Source organism: Fringilla coelebs (assembly GCF_963513975.1).
Source record: "Fringilla coelebs genome assembly, chromosome: 1".
NCBI classification, from domain to species: domain Eukaryota; kingdom Metazoa; phylum Chordata; class Aves; order Passeriformes; family Fringillidae; genus Fringilla; species Fringilla coelebs.
In genome coordinates this window covers 120,760,777-120,781,382 of record NC_140028.1, presented here as the reverse complement: position 1 = coordinate 120,781,382, position 20,606 = coordinate 120,760,777, and the positions used below count along the sequence as shown (strand labels likewise).

Here is a 20,606-nt window from a genome sequence, read left to right as displayed (position 1 = left end):
CAAAATCTCTTGAGAATTTTTATAATAGCAGAAGATCCAAGTAAGAAGGGTGCAAATAAGGATAGGCTAAGATTTCATAAAACCATTCTAATACAAATTTAAGCAGGGAATTTCAACTTTTCCTAATTTCTGGATACTTTGTGTTAGACATATAATGAAAACATTATGAACACTGTAAAAGTAAATGATAGACTGAAGAGTTACCTTGCCAAAAAGCAAAATTCACAGATTCAGCATGGCAGGCAGAAATAGGTGGGTGGTGACTGACCTAATAGCAAGACATGAAAAGAGAGGGGGGAAAAAACATTAACATATGAACACTTGAACAGTCATTTTGGTTTGGCTTCTTTTGTTTTGTTTTCTCCTTCATTCCCATATGGCATTTACAATTTGAACATTAGTTTTCACTTTGCAGTTGTGTCCTGAAGGGGGAGGCAGTGAGATTAATAAAGGTTCTCAGACCCAAGAAACCTTGAAAGAAATGGCAAACAATTATTTTAAAAGGCCTGAGATTTTGTTCCAGTGAAAATCTAGCAATATACTTTGTACATTGTCTCTAAAGTGATTATTAAATTTACCCTTAGGACCTCTTAACAGATTAACAAAACCACACTTTGCTATTTCTTGAGTGCACAGACAAAAATTTTCAAAAAAACAAAAACACAACAAAGGGCCAAAAGCTTCTGTACAGTGAATAACCACAAAACCCTGAGTATGAGGGAGGAGATAGTGATCAGCATCTCTAAGTGGGCCAGGGGTGAAGAAATCAAGCCAGGAAATTCCATCCAGCAATCCCTACCACTGCAGCAGTGACACCCCAGGTGTTTTGAGGTGAAACTCTAACCACATGCACTGCATTTCATCAGCTTTGGGCAACACCACGTGCAGAAATTAGGGCAACCACCAAACTAGCAAAGCAGGGACTGTGAGCAAATAAACAGTTCAGACTATTAAAATGCAACAGTAAATTAAAAAAGCACAAAGTGAAAGCAGCCACTGCCACTCCTCCTCAACCTGAATTATCCCTTCTGGGTGAACACAACTAACAACTGACCAGGACCAGCTCTTAAGATGTGTTATGCCTGCTGTTCCTTGGGCAACTTTATTTTCAAGTCAAATTGCTATTTTGCACTATGAAAAATCAACTCAAAAAAGTAAGTCAACTTTTCCTTTGTTTTTTTTATTACTCATTTCACAAATCTCTAACTAAGCACTTTTTCCCACAGCCATGCAGTTATTTATTGAACATCCTCTACTTGGTTAAAAAAAAAAAAAAAGAGTACTAATTACTTTCAGCTATGGCCTAATTCAGCAAGAGCAACACTCTATCTCTCTCTCTCTCTTACATACTGTACCCAGATTAACCCCAGATGTCACTATAATACATGGGTTAAACTTAGTTCTCACTTAAACTCTTATAATTCCAGAGTAAGGTCATGGTGCTAACAGGAGTTATTCGAAACTCCCTCTAGGGATAAAACAGAATCTTTGTTACTTTTGTATCTTCTGTGAGATATTCCCATTAATTACATTCTGCCTGCATTAACAAGGTATCTGGAGTAAGCATCAAAATGCTGGTGGCAAGCAATAAGTCACTGTTCTGATGTAAAGGGAAATATTTAATGCTTGCAAGCAAGATGCATTAAATTTCTTTCTTCCTATACTGCCCTCTGTTCCTAATATTTCTCCACCCCATATTCTTACAGTAACTTTACCACTCTAAACTCACTTCACTTATTTCTCATATTAGAACAACAGCTGTTCATAGCACAAGCCCGCTCATGTAGTAAAATTCTTCCTTATAAAAACTAGCCTTTGTACTGGTTTACCCAATATTCAAGTGAAAATATCTTCCTTTAATTCAGTGTAACTTCAAACACAGTACTAACTTTTATTCACCACTTTATTACTCAAATTTGATGCTGTGTTGGTACTTGCAGTACTCTGTACACATCATTTTAGTACTGAAGTAGCACAGTGATGAACCAGATACATGAACTCTAAATTTGATTCTTGCTTTGACTGTACTATTTTCTGTTGGGTTTTTTTCCCCCTCCTTATTTTCACTCTTGCCTGTGACATTTCCTGAGACTAAGGAAAGATCACATAACATTCCTTTTTGTCAATTCTAAAACAATGTGCAAAATGCTACCTTCACAGGTGGTCAAAAGCACTTTTCATTTCCTAAAGGAAGCCTCTTAGAAGTCTTTCTCTGATCAAATTTCTAGGTTGCACACCTTTGCCCACTTGCACTTTTTGTATTTTTTTGTTATGTCTAGACAGAATGAGACAGCTTTCAGTCATTGTTACTTTGCTACCAGGCGCCAGGTATTTGAGTTTTATCTCTTTTTAACATACGCTTCAAGCTTAACAATTTTGGTAGCTTGGCTGGTTTAAATTTAGTGTTTTTCACCCATACTTAATAATTATTCTCCTACTGGGGAATTATCTTCATAAACACTCAGACCATGATGCAGACATCCTTCGCCTACTCTGCTCTGGTTGCAAATTCTCAAGGCTTATCCTTCTAAGTATTTGGACAGGAAGCAGAAAGAGTCATTGGAAATACTTGTGGTTGATTGACTTACAGGAGGGATCCATTTTTTATAGAAGAAGACATTAAACCGCTGAAGATACAGTATTTTTAATGATCACACACAAAAGAAAGTGACAAGAATGTAAACTTTTGTTGCAGTTCTGATCAGATTTCAGCATGGGGAATTGCACTCTACTTAACCAAGTTATCTTGTTACTGGAGCAGGCAGCCTGCCAGCCTTTGCTCCTCCAGTGTCAGCTGCAGGTTGTGATGTTCCACAACAGACTTAGCAGACTTTCCTCAAAAAACAATTCCCTTTGTTTACAATTCAGCAAAGTCCCTTGGGTGTTGCTGGGCTCAGACAATGTAGAATAATCTTGTATTTTGCCAGTAATTCTAGAGAATTCCAACCACACATTTAGAATTCAGCAGTGTATCGAGTAGCAATTCTAAGGGTTGCTGCATACAATACCTGTTCTGCAAAGAACTGGAAACCCTTATCTTCACGGATACATTCATAGGTTTCTCCAAGCACAGGATTAAATGGCTTACTTCCAGCTCTGTAGTAACTGGATGCATAGGCAGAGACTGCAAAGGCAGCTATGTACACCTGGGAAGTACATATTTGGGACTCAGATTAATTAATTTACAACAGACACAAAACAAATAAAAGCAAGCTTGATCCTGATTCTGTATTTTTCCCTTCATTTGCAGGCTACAAACGTGCACGCCTCCTGCAAGATAAGCCCTAGTTCACACATTAGAGGATTATTCAATTTTCAGAGTCATTCAATAGGTCAGGGATAGAATTGTTAGGGTCAGATACTGCAAATTTCATCAACTGAAAACAGCATTTCTGAAAAGTGTTTGGAACAGCTCAGCATTCTGCAATACGGTTCAAAGAAGTAACCTTAAAAGTCACTGTTAAATTTTTGTATAATAACTGGTTTTTATAGTTACATCTGTGACTCCATAAATGTACCAACCATCCTTTTCATATACATGGCACAGGAACTATTGGATGGTTCTTCACCAACTTTGCAATTTTTAATGCTGTTTGACTTAAATTGTTTTTTATCCACTGGGTGCTATTACTCCTAATCATGAAACTGTTGATCATGACTGACACACAGGCAGCCCTCCAAATTTTTGCAGTCAACTCAAGCATAACATGAGGAATCAGAATTCAAGGCTGTTTGATTCAAGTCTCTTTTGTAACACTTTTTTTCCCTCTTTTCGTTCCATTTTCCTCATCTTGTGAAAGTGTAGATACTCTCTTTTCACAGTTTCAGAAAACAAATCCACTGAGGATAGGCTATTTTATGAACTATTGCAATTACTATGCAGCAGCCAGTGTTAAATCTTGCTTCAGGAATTTCTCAAAGGTAAAGAATATAGAAGTCTGAGGTAATTTCCAGATGCTTGGGTGTGGGGAGGAGGGAAAAGGCTTCTTTTCCCTCCCTTTCGAACAACTACTGCTCATTTCCTTTTCCTTTTAGCATATGTTCTCAAGAGAATAAAAAATGCTATGGACTGAAACCCCCAGTGAATGACCCCACCCTGGGAACAGGCCCTAAATTGTAACCCTTGAAAGTGTCAGAATGTCAGAGGAAAGAGACTTTTCAAGCAGTATTTTTAACATGACTACCTACTCTCACTAATAACCTCATTTTGAGATAAGATATATTGAATTGAAAAGGCTTAATACAGTTTATGGGAAAATCTGTATCTCCCATTTAAGAGAATTTAGGGAGTTTCTAATCCTTTATTTATGGGTTTATGCATATTAAGTAGCTCTTGTACACCTGGAAGCAGAACAACAAATGCATTTCTTGTTGTTTCTCTCTTGTTCTTTTGCCAAATGCAGAATTCAGGGTTCTGCACTGGGAGAGGATGACATCATTATTGTACCCAACATACAGCATGCAGCCTGGTTTTGAGATCCTGAACATTTTGGATAAACACAAAAAATTCAGAACACCAGTTAATAAAAACCATGGAGCCCAGTTAGTTAATATAAAGATATCACAGCCATGTAGAGCTGGAAGATCCAGAATCTCTATGAAGAAATGTGTTACCACATCAGACAGCACTGAAAAAGATCTATTGTAGCTTTCATCTTGAGAGGGAACTAAGCTCAATCCCATCCTCCCTTTTTGCTGTATATTTTTAATGTTAGAGTGCATCAGCTGCAAAACAGAACTAAGCTCCTTCTTTGTTTAAACTTGCAGTACAGCAAGGTACTTGAGGAGAGACTTCCTGAAAAAGCAACAGAAATGAAACAGGGGAGTCAAAAATAGTGGCTATGTGAGTATGTACAGACATTTGGAGAGTTTGCTTCTCTCAGCTGAGAGAAGCAAAACAATGGAATTGAACATCTTCACTTCTTCAGCACTGCTTTTATGTTTATTCTATTCTGTTGAATGTTCCTGAGTATTTGGAGTCAGGTATTTACCATCCGCTCGAAGGGGTTTGGCGTGTGCGCCGCCGTATCCAGGAGCTCGCTGTACTCCAGCTCCTCGCAGAGGCGCTGCAGCGTGTTCAGGGGCTCGTTTAACTCCACAGGCATGGCCACTTTGGAGAGATCCTTCCCTATGTTATTCCTCAGGATATTCCACAGGCTGATGTTACTCGTGTTAGGGCACGGAGCTGGTAAACACGTTCTCCGTTTAGAATTGCATCCGATTCCGCTTTCAGAAATACAATCTGAAAAGGAAGGAAGTGGCAGAACAATTAAATTTGCATTTTCTTAGTTTCATCCCCCTTTGCAAACATACATTAAAATGCAACCATCTTTCCTTCTGTCAAAACTTCCTTCCACCCACGAATCATTTAAGTATTTCACTTGTGGTTTGAAGATAGCCTGTTATAAAAATGACAAAATTAAGAATCACATTTTATGTACATTAACGGAAGTAAAATGCCAAGTACGAGAGATGCATAAAAATGACCTTCTTTTCCCTTGAAGTCTGCAAGAAAAGGCTCAGACTTTCCACTGAATTTGAAAGAATAAATATTATAACTATTTTATTTGTAACAGAGATGGATTCCTATCTGTTTAGGGGATATAAACCTCCTTACTTGACAGACCTTCAATTAAGTTGACACTTCTCAGAAGGCAAGATGTAACTTACAGATGCAAGGATAATAACTACTCCTACTGATCTTTTCCTACTTCTTTGCATACTCCTACCAGGGAAATTTACTGTACCATGAATTTACATTCAGGCTTTTCCCCATAGCATTTAAACATAGCAATGTTACTTTGAGATATACCCATACATTGATGGAAAACTGATGTGTTTTAAGGATGCAAAAGCTGAAGCAACTGTAGAGCTATGGGTTTGCTGAAGATTAAAAAAAAAAAAAAAAAAGACTCAAGTCAAGAGTCCTTGACATGAATATCTGAAGTCTGTGTTCCTGTATCAAAGCAATCAGAACAGGATAAATAGCTCTAAGTGTGCCATGACAGAATTTGTAGCAGAATCCAAATAGAGCTACAAGCTTCCACAACAGGCACTAGTCTGAAGTGATAAGTGATTATATTGCTTAGCTGTACATCACTTCTGTTTCAGAGTGTGTTTGCCTCTACAAGAACATATTTTATCTTTCCAGGTGCCTCAGGAGCACCTAGGAAGCTCCTGCCTTAGGATCAGTTACTATTTGGGGGCACTCAGGAATAGCCTCAGTCTGTCAAGCCCTGTCCTTTTCTGGCTCTCCTCACACAGCTCTGTCTCAAAGGCATTAAACCCACACTGGGCTGCACATCTCCTTCTGTGCTACACATGCCTGAAGAGTCCCTGCCCTAAAATGCCCTTAACCAGTACTTCCTCTTCTCTGCCCCTGACATAAGCAGGGTATTAGCAGTGCTTACAGCAGTGACAGGGGACCACAAGGACAAACTTCTCCATGCCTGCCATGGAACTTTTACAGGGTAATCAGTAGCCTCAGAGTTTTGAGGAAGGAGTTTCCATCTTTCTTGCCACTGGCAAACTCCAAGTCCTAATACCTCATATGATTGAGTTACTCTAACAAGGTCATTATGAACCATTTCCAGCCCCTTGCCTGTGTCTTTCTTTTTACTTAAAAATGGCATGGGCGCTATGAGTCAAAAAACCGACCTGAAACAATTATACTGTTGGGAGTTAAGGAGCTCACTTCAATGCTTCCCTATTGGAAGAATTTATCTAATATCAGAAGAGGCCAAAAAGAAGGATGTTCCCTTAGCTAACTCAGGAATGAGGCAAATACTAAAAACTTATGCTCGTTCAAAAGAGCTCCCAGAAATGGGATTTGGCTATGTCTTTTGAAAACTTATGATTAAAAACAGGATTCCAATTGGCTCATTTACATATTCTGGACCAGTCCATTAATTGAGGTAAACTGCTGAAAAAACAGAGTGGAGCAAGAACTTCAGTACTCAGATACAAATTTTCTAAGCAGTGAAGTTTGCCTAGTCTCCATTAGAGAAAGGCCCAGGCAGTTCTGGTTTGTAGGAGCTGTGACAGACAGGATAAATGCCAAAGGAGGTTTAGACATCTGACCTCCAGTTGGAGTCAATGACTTCTGAGGCCAAACTGGACCATTATCAACATCTGATCTGACCTTCTGCATAACAGTGGCCACAGGATTTGTCATAATCCCACAATTTATGGTGCAGCTAAAGCCCTGTAGGAAAACGACATCCAGTTTTCTATTATTGGCAGTGGCAGGCTGCCCAAAGCACAGAAATAGCAGGTACCAGAAGCATGCAGAGGTGCTTCTTATACTGAAGAGCTTCAGTGACAGTCTTTGTCAAAAGAAGATGAACTGCCACATTAATACAGCTTTCTAAGGTCCAGATCATGAGATAAATTCATTTGAATTCATTTCTATCTTAAAGGAAAATTTTGAAATTTCTTTATTTTCTTTCAGTTACAGAATACATATTAAACTACCCAAGTACATAGGAATCTGCTGGTTCTTGGAGATGATCAGGAAACAGCTGCTAGTGAGAAATCAGTGTTCAGCATTTTTGAAATAAAAAATATATTGTTAGACTGGGAAGAACATTGTGGTTAGCTGAAATGAGTTGAAGGCACAAAGCCAATTAGGTTGTAACGACCAATTCTTCTCCTTTTTTTGAATCTCTTTCCATTAGGAGGACAAATTAGCATAGGTACTAACAACATTATCATGAGTAATACATGCAACAAAGAGATTCTTATGGTCATGCACCAAAGCTGCCAGTGAGTAATTATTCTCATGTTCCTTTAAACACAGAGTTCTTCTAAACCAACAGGACGTCTGAATGCAGTTGCTAAATTTCAGACTGAAAAAACAGTGTGACAAGGAAAAAAACTTGTTTTAAAAAATGAAAGCAGCTGGGCCTTACTACTTTGAAAAAATCCTGTGGCCATGAGAAACTGAGAGAGTGGGAGTTGCATCAAAGAAGCCAAGAAAAGAGGTGTTTCCCTGCTGATAGAGAGCCACTGTCCTGCCTAATCAACAGTGCCCAGAGAAGCAGATTAGCTAGAATCTGCTGTTCCAAACCAGTCTCAGTCTATACGAGAAAAAACACAGGCTTTTTACATTTCAAAACCCAAAATATCAAATTATCTAGTAAGAGAAGAAAAAAAAAAAATCCAAAACAAGCAGTAACAAAATTCTCAAAACATGGCATAAAAAACTCACTGAACTTACCTAAAGTTTGTCTTTCATTCTCCATGTCATTGCTTAGGTTATCTTCTGAGACATTATCACTGATATCACTTACATATGAGTCATCATCTGATACCTGAGTGTGGGGTGGGGAAAAAAGCAAGATACAGCACTCATTAAAATAATCCCAAATGCACGTGGACATTATTACTCTCAGCTGCAATTATTAATATAATTGAACTGTTCAATTATTAATATAATTGAACTGTTCAAGCTGTCTTTCAGTACTTTGGAAAAGTACTACGAAGTCCTAAGAAGACACGTTTGAGTTTGGGAGAGATGGCTATAATTGAAATTTTAGCTTGAGTGGAGACATGATTCCTCTCCTTGGCTTCACAACTAAGAAGGCTTTCCTCATATCAAAAGCCAAGGTTTTTATGGGACCCAAGAGAGGAAACAAAGTTGGAATAAATTTCAGAATGTATGACATCAGACTCAAGGCACCTACAGGTACTCAAGGACAGGTATGAATAAGTATTTTTGTGATGCAATTCCCTGGGCCCCTGTATAATGACTCGAGGCAGCCTACAATGTCTGCAGTATCTGCATAAAAGCTACTTAATTGCCATCTCTCTCACAGTGTATGTAAGACTTCTTCATAATACTTGCTACCCTTTACAGTGAAGAGACAATGACAACAAATAAATATAAATGACATATTAATTTCCAAATGTTTTGAAAATTTAAATTTTCTGGCAGTCTTCTGATGTACAGTTAGGGCTCAGAAAGATTGCCAGTCAATAAACAGATAAGAAAATACATCTGAGTGATGTAAATCTTCTTGCTCAGACCTCATTTTCTGAAGAACTAGCAGACAGCAGGACTTCCTGAGCATCAAAAAATTCTGTGAGAGAGTCAGCGATAGACAGTCTGCTTTCATTGGAGACCTGGTGAACCAGACCTCTGCCTTCCTCTCTTGAATTTTCCTGTTTAAAAGAAGAAAAAGTTTTGAGCAGGGAAGTAGCACAAACAACATTCATGCATGCAATTCCACAGTCTCCTAACTTGAAGGGCTGTAAAACACTGGGAGAAGATTGCACATGCTTCTCTTCAATTTACATGAATGATAGCATGTGTTTCAAAGTGGGATTTAAACCAAAGTAAAACAGACCAAAGAGAAGGAAAAAGAAGGAAAATAAAGCAATGCATATTGAGTAAATCACCTAAGGTGCTGCACATAAAAATGCTTTGCTATTTGGATGATTTAGCAAGATATATCCAAGTGTATCATCAAAAAGCCCACAAAAGAACAAAACTCCCATCTCTTTATATTACACCCTAGATTCACATTCCTTCCTGATCTTAGCAAATTAATTAATCTTTTCCTGCTCAAGCCTTGCTCAATGCAAAGCCTGCAGTAGAGTAGCCTACAAAATTCAGAGGGGTAAAGTTGCTTTGTTCATAAAGTATGTTTTCCTAGCTCTTTTTATTCCCTAATTTTCTATGCTGTGTTTTGGAAATCATTCTTACATATCCACATCTGAGATATCTCCATGTTACCCAAAACCAACATATTATTAAAGCCACGTAACCGGAATTGATCCTGATAGCCCCTCCCATGGAAGCACTACAGATCATTGGTGTAAGCAGAGCTCCAACGGGTGGCCTGGAAAAGGTGGGGGGACCAGTGAGACTTCTCATTCTGTGGTGGCAGTAAAGAAGTTGGAGAAGCTTGTGTGCCACTGTTTTCCCTGACAACTCCACCAACACAAGGGAAATGAGCTATGCTGGCCCAAATGAGTGTATTAGCTGCTCTCAAGATTTTCTGCATGAGGTGCCTTACTAGCTTATAACCATGACTTCCACATCGTAATTTTGCAGGAATTGTAGTATTTTTATTTTCAGAACAACATAATGAACAACCTGACAAGCCCAGAATCAGGCTGACAAACCTTCTTTCAAAGCTTTTCTGTTGGTAGGTTTTGCTGTGGTATGGAAAGTTATTCGGTACACGCTGATAATGGTGACATGGGAACAAAACAAACTGCTATAAAAAAAGACTTGAAAAACCCCTCCTTTTACAGCAGGGATAAAAGAAAACCTCAACATTGTTCCTTCTGGAGGAAGGCAGTTATACTAGCCTACAAGTAAAAAAAAAAAACAAACAACGTTACACACATAAGCATTGCTACTGGGATTATTTCCAATACTATTTTGAATCCGAGAAGGAAAGTGAGCAGGAAAGACTCATAAAAGAGCATCAGGTTTATATATCTAACACATTAAGCTTCAGTTTTTCTTGTTCCATATTCCCCCTTTGGCATGGTGAACTACAGTTAAATTACCCAATGGACAAACCAAACTTTTCCCTTATGCAAAGGCTTGAGCTACTATTTTATACTGCTTCAATTTTCACAGGTGGATCACAGCACCCAATGCATCATTAAGTGACAAGTTTTGTGCAGTTGCCCTGTCTTTCTCAAAGCAGCACTACTGTATCACAGTCCTCACACAGTCTTAAAATGAAGCTTCTCCAGTATAAGTGATTTCATCCTCAAGTTCCATCCCAAGCCATGCCAGAGGGAATTTGTAAATGCAACCTCCAAAGGACCTTCTGAAAGCTATTTTTGTCGTGTGTGTCTCTTTGTGTGTGTATAGCACATAGCACAAGATTCAAAAATAACCCATTGTCATTGCAAGGACCTCCACTGAAAAAGAAAATAACTCCTGAAACGAAGTAACAACGCATTAATGCTTTTCTGGATAGCAGTTTAAGGGCCGTTCAAATTCTCCTGGGTTTTAAAGCAAAAGGCATCAGAATGATCAACTACCTACAGGAAAAAAGCCCAAAACTGAACAGCTAAATATGACCAAAATACAGCTCCACTACACCAGAACTGAACCAGAAGCGAACAGATGGAATCTGTTCTGGAATGACTAAACTGTCTTTAAAAATAAAAGGAAATAATTAGTTACATAAAAGCCCCAGCATTACATGCACTCAAGTTCTAATGAAAGCTTTATACTACAAGCACAGCAGAGGTTTCTGTATGAGTTAACATTTAGGAAAATCCATCAGAAATAACACAGTTCTGGCTTCCCTCACTAACACCATTAACACCCACATCTTATGACCTATAATTACACTATTTTCTCATGCATTCTGCAGTGAGCCAAAAAGCTGTCTGAACATCAGTGGAATCTCAGACCAGCTAACTTGATGTAGAAGAGTCCCTGGCTTCACACAAACAAGACTAAATGGCTGAAAGGGCTCTTGTATGTCCCATTAACTTTGATCCTTTCTTGGAAATGTCTGGTAATTGTTCTAAACCTTACATGATCCACACTGGTAGCCAACATTCTGGGCTAACAGCACTTGGATGGGTGACAAAAGATCTACATGACTTAACAAAGGATTAAAAGGGCAAGAGAAACAGTGGCACGAGGGTGACAGGTGGCAGCTCTGTACATGCTGAATGAGAAGCAGGCAAGGGAGAACACCAGGAACCAGTAGCAGAAAGCAATGGAAGATGTGTTCAGGAAACCTGCTCACCAGGCAAGCCTTAGAAATCAAACACCACACAATGCACCACCAGAAATGACTCACAACCAGGAAAGCAGACTGGCTTGGCTAACACACCACACCAAGGCGGGGACACGAGAACAGACAAGAGGCAGCTATGCAGCACTGTCTAGATGTAGGGGCTGGAGGAACAGGACATCACTGAAAGAGGAAATCCATACCCACCTTCACCAAATCTGGGCTTGGTTTTGCATTAGATGCTGAATCAATGATCTTAGATTCGGCATGTATTCTGCGTAACCGGTCTTTAAGATCTGTGTTTTGTGCTATTGCCTGGAATATTTAACAAAAATATTGGGGATATAAAGTTCTCTTGAACGTGGCTTTCTCGTATAAAAAGGGGCAAAGACTATTTAAAGTGTAATATAAAACACCACCACATCCTTTTTTTACTGGTTCAGTGAATCCTTTATTATAAATACTTCAAAACTTACTCCTTATCTGTCAAGTTAAAACTGTTTTTTTTTCCTAGTGCGAGGAAACAGAGACATCAGTGGAGGAAAAAAGTCAAAGATGGCAGGCATATTTTTCTTTTCATGCCCCCTTCCTTCACCCCCATCTCCAACATAGCCTCTCTCAACGTTAGTTCTTGCCACATTCAAAACCATTTGATTTTCCCATACTGGCAGTTTCCTTTGCCTTTCAATGACAGATAAACAAGACATAAATTCACACAGGTAACAGGTACAACTCGTGTCCTCTCAGATTATAATGGCAATGGTCAGAATAAAAGGCCTCTACTGCAAACTCATGTTTGTTACATGTTATTTACTTATTCTGGGTGCATCTGATAGACAGATGTCAACTAGAGTAGACTTGTAGGAAGAGAGCCTAACACTGCAATGAAAATGTCTCTGAAACAAGAGATTGCATTATTAATTTTGGAACATTTTTGAAGACTTACATCCCATTTTAGTGATCTGAATCAATACCAGGATGTGGAGAACCCTGCTGTTTGCACATCCGCTTTATCCCACAAATGCTTCTGCTTTTGGCAGTAATTTGTGTTCAAAATTCTCTTGGGTGCAGGAAAGCCAGTAAGCTCAATGTGATGAAGGAGAGGAGAAAACTTATTTCTGGCTTTAGCTATATGTGGTCTGAATTTGCCATAAAGGTATATATATCCCTACTGTGTCAAATGCTCAGGACTGTGTTAAATCCTCATCAAGCAAGTGCAAAATAGCTCTCCTGTAATGACAATTTCCCATTTTCATTATTTGCTACAAAATCTTTTCTTCTTTCTGCTGGCTTCTTCCTCCTCCCAAACCAGAAACATTGTATCTTTTCCCATTCTGTATTTCCTTTTCTTAGAATGTGTGTAGGTCAAGGATACTATCTTAATGAGGGAGAAGCAGAGGCAGATATGCTAGTTTTGTGGGGGTTTATCCACTTTAAATCTGCTCATTTTTCTTCCACTGCCAGGCTGATGGGAGCAAAACAGAGTTATGTTTGATAGCTTTCCACCTGTGAGTGAATGTTTTTTGTTCCTCCTGTACAGAAAACAAACTAAAATGAGCAACAACAAACACTAAGCCAAAGTCATTAACACAAGACTCTTTCTTGCGAGGAAGTCTAAAAAATATATCAAGTTTATCATATCCATGCTTCCAAATGTCTTAAAAGGAAGTTCATTTCATTCTCCTACAGGATCTCTGCTGTACAGGGTGAGAAAATTTCTGTTGGCATGACATTACAGACCTGCAGATTAAAAAGAGCCCTCATAGGTGATCACCTTGCTGAAACAGCCAAGGTTCAAAGAAGACTTCTGGATGGGCTACAAGACTGATTAAGCATCAGATAAAACCTAACAGAATTATTTTTTAGACATGTATAGGATGAAGATGGACAACCACATTTCACTGCCTAGAAAACAAAATAATTCATGCTAAGCTGAGTGTTCACTAAGTTCAGCAATCTTAAAACTGATTTCCTGATATAAAATGGTAGACAAATAACGCTGAAAAAATAAAAGCCACCTATTCAAATATCAGAAGTGGAACATCTGAAAGCCAAAAACAAAAGTAGTGCAAGTGAACAAGTACAGTTATTACACAACTTCAACTTTCTCTAAACACTGTGGAGACATTGCAGTCTCTAGAGGCCCAGGCAAAGAGGCATGTCATACTCTTAAAAACTGTGATCACATGCAGCTTTTGCAAAGCAAAGGGAAGTTTTCATACTGAAATAATTCCCAGACTATCTACATCCCACTGATCAGTGGCAGAGAGTCTCCCCTGCCCTGATGTGGTGTTTGCAATAAACTCTGAAATTTTAAGGCCACGGTAATGATTGCCCTCATTGCCCTGGAGTCAGATCAGTTTGGTTGACATTTTTAAACATGACCAAGCTAAAAAGTTCTGGCCTCTACCAATTACAGAAAGAACACCAACCAAACCCCCACCTTTTTAAAGAGCACAATCTTTTGTCATTTAGAACTCTGCCCTAATAGCTCCATTGCTGCTTTTAGAGGACTGAGAGATAATTGAGGCTGGAAGTCAATATAAACAAGTTGTACTGGAATTTGCTTTGCAGTGTCTTGGTGCAGCATGGTGAAGCTCTAGTGCATTAAAAGGGACAGCTGAGTGCATTCAGCCACCCTCACCTTTGTTTTATGCCAAGTCATACGGGGAATATTTGAGTGCTGTTAGGTAAAAAAAAAGGAAAAGGAAACATGCAACCTATCAGAAGTGAGTAGTAGCATGTTCAGAAAGAAAGCAGATTCATAGTTACAGAGCAGCCCTCTGATTCTCCATCTCAAATAATACAGATTAGACTACATACCTAAATCAATCCATCTATCAAACTCCAATGATTTGACAATACCTTTAACATTTAGCAAAATCTCTGAAAAACACATCTATAATAAGTTACTATGATTGAATTCTGCAAGTTTTAGCACAGAGCTGACACTTTAGAAACAGAAATTAACTACTCTAAAATTTAAAAATAGTATCTGATGACAATGAAGCTTGGTGAGCTTCAGCATGTCACTTACAGATGTTAAGGCATTCTTCAAGCCCACTATTTGTGCAGATGGAGATGAGGATGCATCATACTCCAGCATCTGCTTCAGCTTTTCTCTCTCTGTAGATATGGTGCTGAAAGCTGACCTCAAGGTGAAGTAAACTAGAAGCATTTAATAAAAAGTGACAGTTAAAAACATCAGCAGCCAATTGTATACACACCAATTACATAAAACTCCAATAAAGCATCATTTATGGTGACAGAAACAAGAATTTAGGTTGAGAGATCCAGGGTGGGTTACTAAAACCAAGTAATATTAATCAAGGCTATAGGGTAGATTTTTTGTAGGAGACATGTTTATGGTGAAGAATACTGTGTTGACCATATTAGCCACAGTCAAAATTACTCTGACTATTTGTGACAGATGGCAACAAAGCTAACTAACCACATCTGCTCTTCACTTGCTTTTGTTTCCCAATTAACTTGAATCTTCAGATGGTCATGACTCTATTCCATATTCCTCTATAAATTCCGAGGTGGGGGGGGGGGGAGGGGGAGAAGAAGAGACAAAAGGGAAAAAAAAATCAAATAGGAGAAAAAAAAAAGAAACAGGCAGCTATAACACATATTGTGCTACAGCTCTAGGGTTAGTAGTTTCCCCACAAGCAAGTCAACTGTGGCGTTATGTTTTCTTATCTCTTTCTGTGCTAGAGCAATTCTAGCTTGTTAGATGATTTAGTGACTCAAAGGGTCAGATCCTGAATGATGTGCATGCTGTGCTGCTACTTCTACTCCTTCCTGAGGCATTATCACCAGCCCAATACATCTAAATCAGACAACAGATCATGCTATTTTAATATCACTACAGGGGGGCTTATAGGGGAAATGCACTTTTAGAATTTTTTTCACCACTATGACATTGCATCTTCTCTTTAACCACAAGGAATAAAAATTTATTTGAGCAGTGCTTGTCGGTGTAGGTTTTCAGCATTCATCTGACTGGAGCATTAGAGGACTTCTGAGGACCTAATCAAGCCCTGTAATACAGCCATGAGACTTGCCAATGCAAAAATGAATCCATTTACAGGGAAATGAAGGTAGAAAATCTGAGCATGGATGCATGAGAAGGGCAAACAACAAGAAATTCCCAATACCTCTCTCTCCTAATCATCCACTCTGAGTTAACCTGAATCTTCATAATTTCACTGAGTAGTTATGTAACCCAACTTAGACTTCTGAAAAATTATTCTTAAGGTATATTCCAATACTGCAAACCATTAGCAAAGCTAACTCTTATACTATCCAAAGAAATCTTTAACAGTATTACAGGGTGGGAAGGGAAATATATCCACGGTGACCTATTCTGTTGGGCTTTCTTTTACATGTAGATAACATGACCAGAATCTTCAGTGACCTTCACTGACATTTAATATTTTGTATACTAACTTTATTTTTCAAGAATTACTGCCAACTACATGACTAGTGTTACATTTTATGCAATTTGCATCGAAAAGGTGGCAAAAGAGGTTTCTCCACTACTTTTTCTTGGAATGGGGGTGCTATGAAATTACTTTAGAGAAAAATTCTTTATCCTCTTAGTAAAATGATTCTGCAGTCATTATAACAAAGTTAATTGTCCCTTCAAACGTGTGGATCAATCTAACCAAAATTTCTGTCTTGGACAATTCCAGTAAGATGATCTTGAGTAGTTGATTTCTTTGCTCTGCTTAACAGCAACTTTTCCCACTGCCTCCCACCCTCACTTCTTCTCTTCTTTTGGAAAACATACGTCAGTTTTGACTATAATTGGCTTTGTGAAGTTTACTACTTACATACATTCCTTACATAACAGAATCAAGATACATCAGCACCAAAGGGGAGCAGCAAGCCAAGAATGCTTATTGATACCATCAACCATTACCGTGTGCCAAAGGGGGCAAAGCCAATCCTCCCAAAAGCCTTTCAGCCATAAATGCTTAAGTGCCTCCCTCACCAAGATCACTTAAACAATAAAAACGTTTCTGGTGCGAGGGTGATGGAACAAAGCGCTGCAAATGAAAAATGATTTTGAGGGAAGAAATATTTCTAGTCAAGCTCCCCCTCTGGCTGCTTTGCATGATTTACTCTTCTGTATTCACTAAAAATAGGTTACTACCATAGCAACCCTTGCATCACCAACAAATGTTGACTCTGAACCACGGTGAAGCGCACAGAATATAGAAACATGAATGTGCCCATATGCACAAATATGCATGCAAGCACAAGAGAGTAAAGTCTGCTGTATTTCTAGCACCTGATTTTAGGTATTTTACCTTTTGGCAACATAGAAAACAATCCAGGCTTTTAGCACACAAAACAAGGGATAGTTCTCTATTAAATGAAAGTGTAAAAAGTGGTGATTAAGCCACCTTTTTCAAATGGCTCAAGATCTCAACACTTGCAATTCCTCAAGGAAATTAAAGGAAGGTGTTTTCTAAACAATAAACAGGAAGCATTTTCAGAAGTCATATCATCATCAAAACTAGGATGATATAAAACCATTTATAAAAGACAATTTAATTTACCTTTATGTGCAACATGAAATAAGTCCTCTTGCATTTTAGTAAATTCTGATGATGTTTCAGAGCCATCAGAGTAATTTTTCTCCTCTACAAAATCTATTGTAGATAAGTTTGGATTGGAAGCATGCAGTCTCATAGGGGCAGAAAATACTGAAGGCACCTGTAAGTTGGATAGTAATTTGTGATGTTTTTATAAACAAAAGAAAATTTTGTTTTACTGTACCCACTTGGATTCCATGTTGGAGACACCAAAAATGAAAAAAATTACTGTCAATTATCGATAAGCTTTGATTGATGACACCTGGCAAATGAAACCAGAGATAGAACTTCATCCAAGGTGCCATAATGGGAGATTGCCAAACTCAAAAAGACAAGGCCATTGAGAGCTGTTACATATGCCAGGTTATTTCCCCCCACTTATAAGTATCTAATCACATGGCCTCTGGATGCAAATGTGCACAAAGCTCTCTAGGGAATTTGCAAAAATCTGTACTCATTAAAAAAAAAACCAACCAAAAAACAAGCCAACAAACTCCAACAAACTGGAGAAGACTGACAATGGGTAAAAAACACGGCCAGTGTCCTGAAGGTAACAGGACAGATATTCTATTGCAGATATCAATGACATCACATTTGTGTTTTGTCTGATATATTACCACTAAAAATGAGCTAACATGGGACTCTACTTAAAAAGGATTCGTATTTCCTTAACTGGTCATGCCAAGAAGTGATCAATAACTAAGGTTTGGAGGCAGGTGGGCTCTGAAAGGACTGAAGTTACCTGTAACATTCCTTTAGCCTCTTTCCCAACAACTCTGGATCGCCACCTCCTGTGTGTTCTCTTTTCCTTCTTTGGGCTTTCAAAAGGTCCAACCTTTTAACAACACACAAAAACAACAGAGACTGCCATAAATCCAACAACACTAAGAAACACCTCGATTCTTTAGGATTTGGGGTTATTTTTCGGAATTGTAAGGGAAAATAGTTTTTGGTTTTGTTTTTAAGCAACAAACCTGCATAGCATTTATAGCAGGGGCTGAATAGGTCCTGTGAAGAACATCCATGCTCTGTAACAGCTGGTTCATTTCCAGTAAATATGTGTGACAGTTGGAGAGGTCTGTTTGGAACAAGAGAATATTTTCAGTTGCCCTAAAGTAACAGACACACTGACAGTTTTCCTTCTTTGCAGGCTAATCCTATTTTGATTGCAGCTAGCTTAAGTTATTCATTGACTAAAAGCATTAGACTGCTGGATAAAATGATTGTATCCTATAGTCAAGTTTAAATTCAAAATATTGAAATGCATCTATGTGGTGTGTATAATGATCATGATATCTTCTCCTAGCTGGATGGAGAAAAATGAGAATAATGTGATAATTTCTGCAGTTTGAGATTTGTCAAAGCTCCTCATGGCGAGGGTAACAATGCCACAGGCATCAACACTGAATTGTACATTCAGACCTAGAGGTGAGGCTCCTCTGCATTAGAGATGAAGCTCACTGGTAGGTAGAAATTTAGAAAATAAATATCACACACAGACATTGCCAACATGAGAAAGACCTTCCTGCTCTTAGGAAAGCATGAAAGCAGAAGGTGACTTTGAAGTACAAAGACTTAGTGCTTTTTAAGTTACTAGGTTTTGGATGCTTCCCTTTTTCCAGCCTAAGGATGTTCAAATCTTACTACTGAACATGATGTTCCCATGTAAAAGAAAATGTACTGAAATGCATTGGCTTCTTGAAGAGCTGCCCACAATTGATACCCCCACATCCAAAATTACCAGTTCTTTTGCAAAAAAAAAGTGAGTAACCACTTAATTGACAACTACATCTTTCCTTCCTCCAGGTTCAGAGAAAATTCTAACAGTAATGACTACTTAGTGTATAATACTCTCATTGTTAAGGAAAAACTAGGAAAAATATTAGGCTACTTTCAATTTTCTTCAAATATAATTACCTCTTGAGCATTTTTCCATGTCTTCAGAGGACTGTAGCCAAGATGAAATCCTGGACTCATTACTCGAAAAAGAAAACGACAAATTACCTCCAGTTGACGTTGAATTCTGTTTGGTCAAGCTGCCTGCCTGTTCCAAAGAAGAGCAAGTGAATTATTAACACACAATATTTTTATGTTTTATGCAAAAATTCTGACAACCAGCAGTTGAGGACCATGATCATGGGCAAGGACTGAAGGCATCAATTGCATGGAGGGGGGAGATCTAAACTAGGTATACAGTCCTTGAGCACAATGGCATGATAACTAATGTAACTGCTGTCCACAAGCAGCAGAAAAACTCCAGGAACCGTGAACATTTGCTGAGAACTAAATTTTGAGGAAGGGAAAATTCTGCATAAATTAAATCCACTTAACACAGTCTTAAGCTGCACCAAGGGAAATACAGGTTGGATATTAGGAGAAAGATTTTAGAGAAAGAGTGATCAAGTACTGGAATGGTCTGCCCAGGGAGGTGGGGGAGTCACCAACCCTGGCTGTGTTTAAGAATAGATTGGATATGGCACTCACTGCCATGTTGAGGTGTTAGGGCATGGGTTGGACCCAATGATCTTGAAGGTCTTTTCCAACCTGTCGATTGTGCAAAATAATTAAAGTACCACATCTGAAGAGGACCAAATTCAGACATTCTGTTCCTCCTCCACGCTTCCCAAAGAAGCCCCAAAAGTAACTAAGATGTAACACACACATTTGTTAATGCTGTTTTTCAGTGTAAAAACAAGATATCATTTAAAATTTTGACGCTAGATGTCATTTAAAATATTACACAAGTTTGAATGACTTCAGCATGGATTAGGCTCAACAGGGATAGCCATACACCTTATCTGGGTAAAGAGTACCCTTTGACAGCACCTCAGTAAACATTTCCACACTTAGTTAACTTGTGCCCACCATCAGATGCTCCAAGAGGTGATGGGAATGCTGCATAAGAGCTAACTGAGGAGTACAATTAAATAGCTTCCAAAGGGAAGAAATTTTTACCCAGTACTATTACCAGTTGATTGTGGCCTATAATGCTGTTTTCTTCTCTGATGTAACTACAAATAATAGCCATTCAAATTCCTAATTATTTGTACATCTCATTAAACCTTTCATTTTCAATAAAACCCAGGTCAGAAAGATGCACAAATTACATGTTTGTCAACATCTTGTTAATAATCAGTTATAAACTGTTTCATCCTAGTGACTTTACACAGCCATTTTACTTATGGTTATGAGGAAAGCTGACTAAATTGTTTGGCTCTTCTCTGAAGCATACAATTTACAAACTTTGTTACAACCTCCTGCTCACCTTATACCAGAACTCCAG

The 20,606-nt window shown here is 38.4% G+C and overlaps 1 protein-coding gene across 3 annotated transcripts in view; it reads right to left on the bottom strand.

Annotated features, from left to right (window-relative positions):
• Positions 1-20,606, bottom strand: part of OSBPL3 (oxysterol binding protein like 3) — an 81,642-nt gene that overhangs the window by 9,750 nt on the left and 51,286 nt on the right. For 2 of the 3 annotated variants that reach the window (XM_084205548.1, XM_084205546.1), the window contains exons 8-18: positions 19,241-19,367; positions 18,298-18,401; positions 18,066-18,158; positions 17,288-17,444; positions 14,755-14,885; positions 11,925-12,032; positions 9,028-9,162; positions 8,219-8,312; positions 4,992-5,242; positions 3,009-3,146; positions 205-268 (exon numbers count right to left, since the gene is read on the bottom strand). In XM_084205548.1, the coding sequence (XP_084061674.1) occupies positions 205-268; positions 3,009-3,146; positions 4,992-5,242; positions 8,219-8,312; positions 9,028-9,162; positions 11,925-12,032; positions 14,755-14,885; positions 17,288-17,444; positions 18,066-18,158; positions 18,298-18,401; positions 19,241-19,367 (1,402 nt within the window). The remainder of the gene's footprint in view (positions 1-204; positions 269-3,008; positions 3,147-4,991; positions 5,243-8,218; positions 8,313-9,027; positions 9,163-11,924; positions 12,033-14,754; positions 14,886-17,287; positions 17,445-18,065; positions 18,159-18,297; positions 18,402-19,240; positions 19,368-20,606) is intronic. The other variant, XM_084205547.1, reaches the window with a different exon arrangement.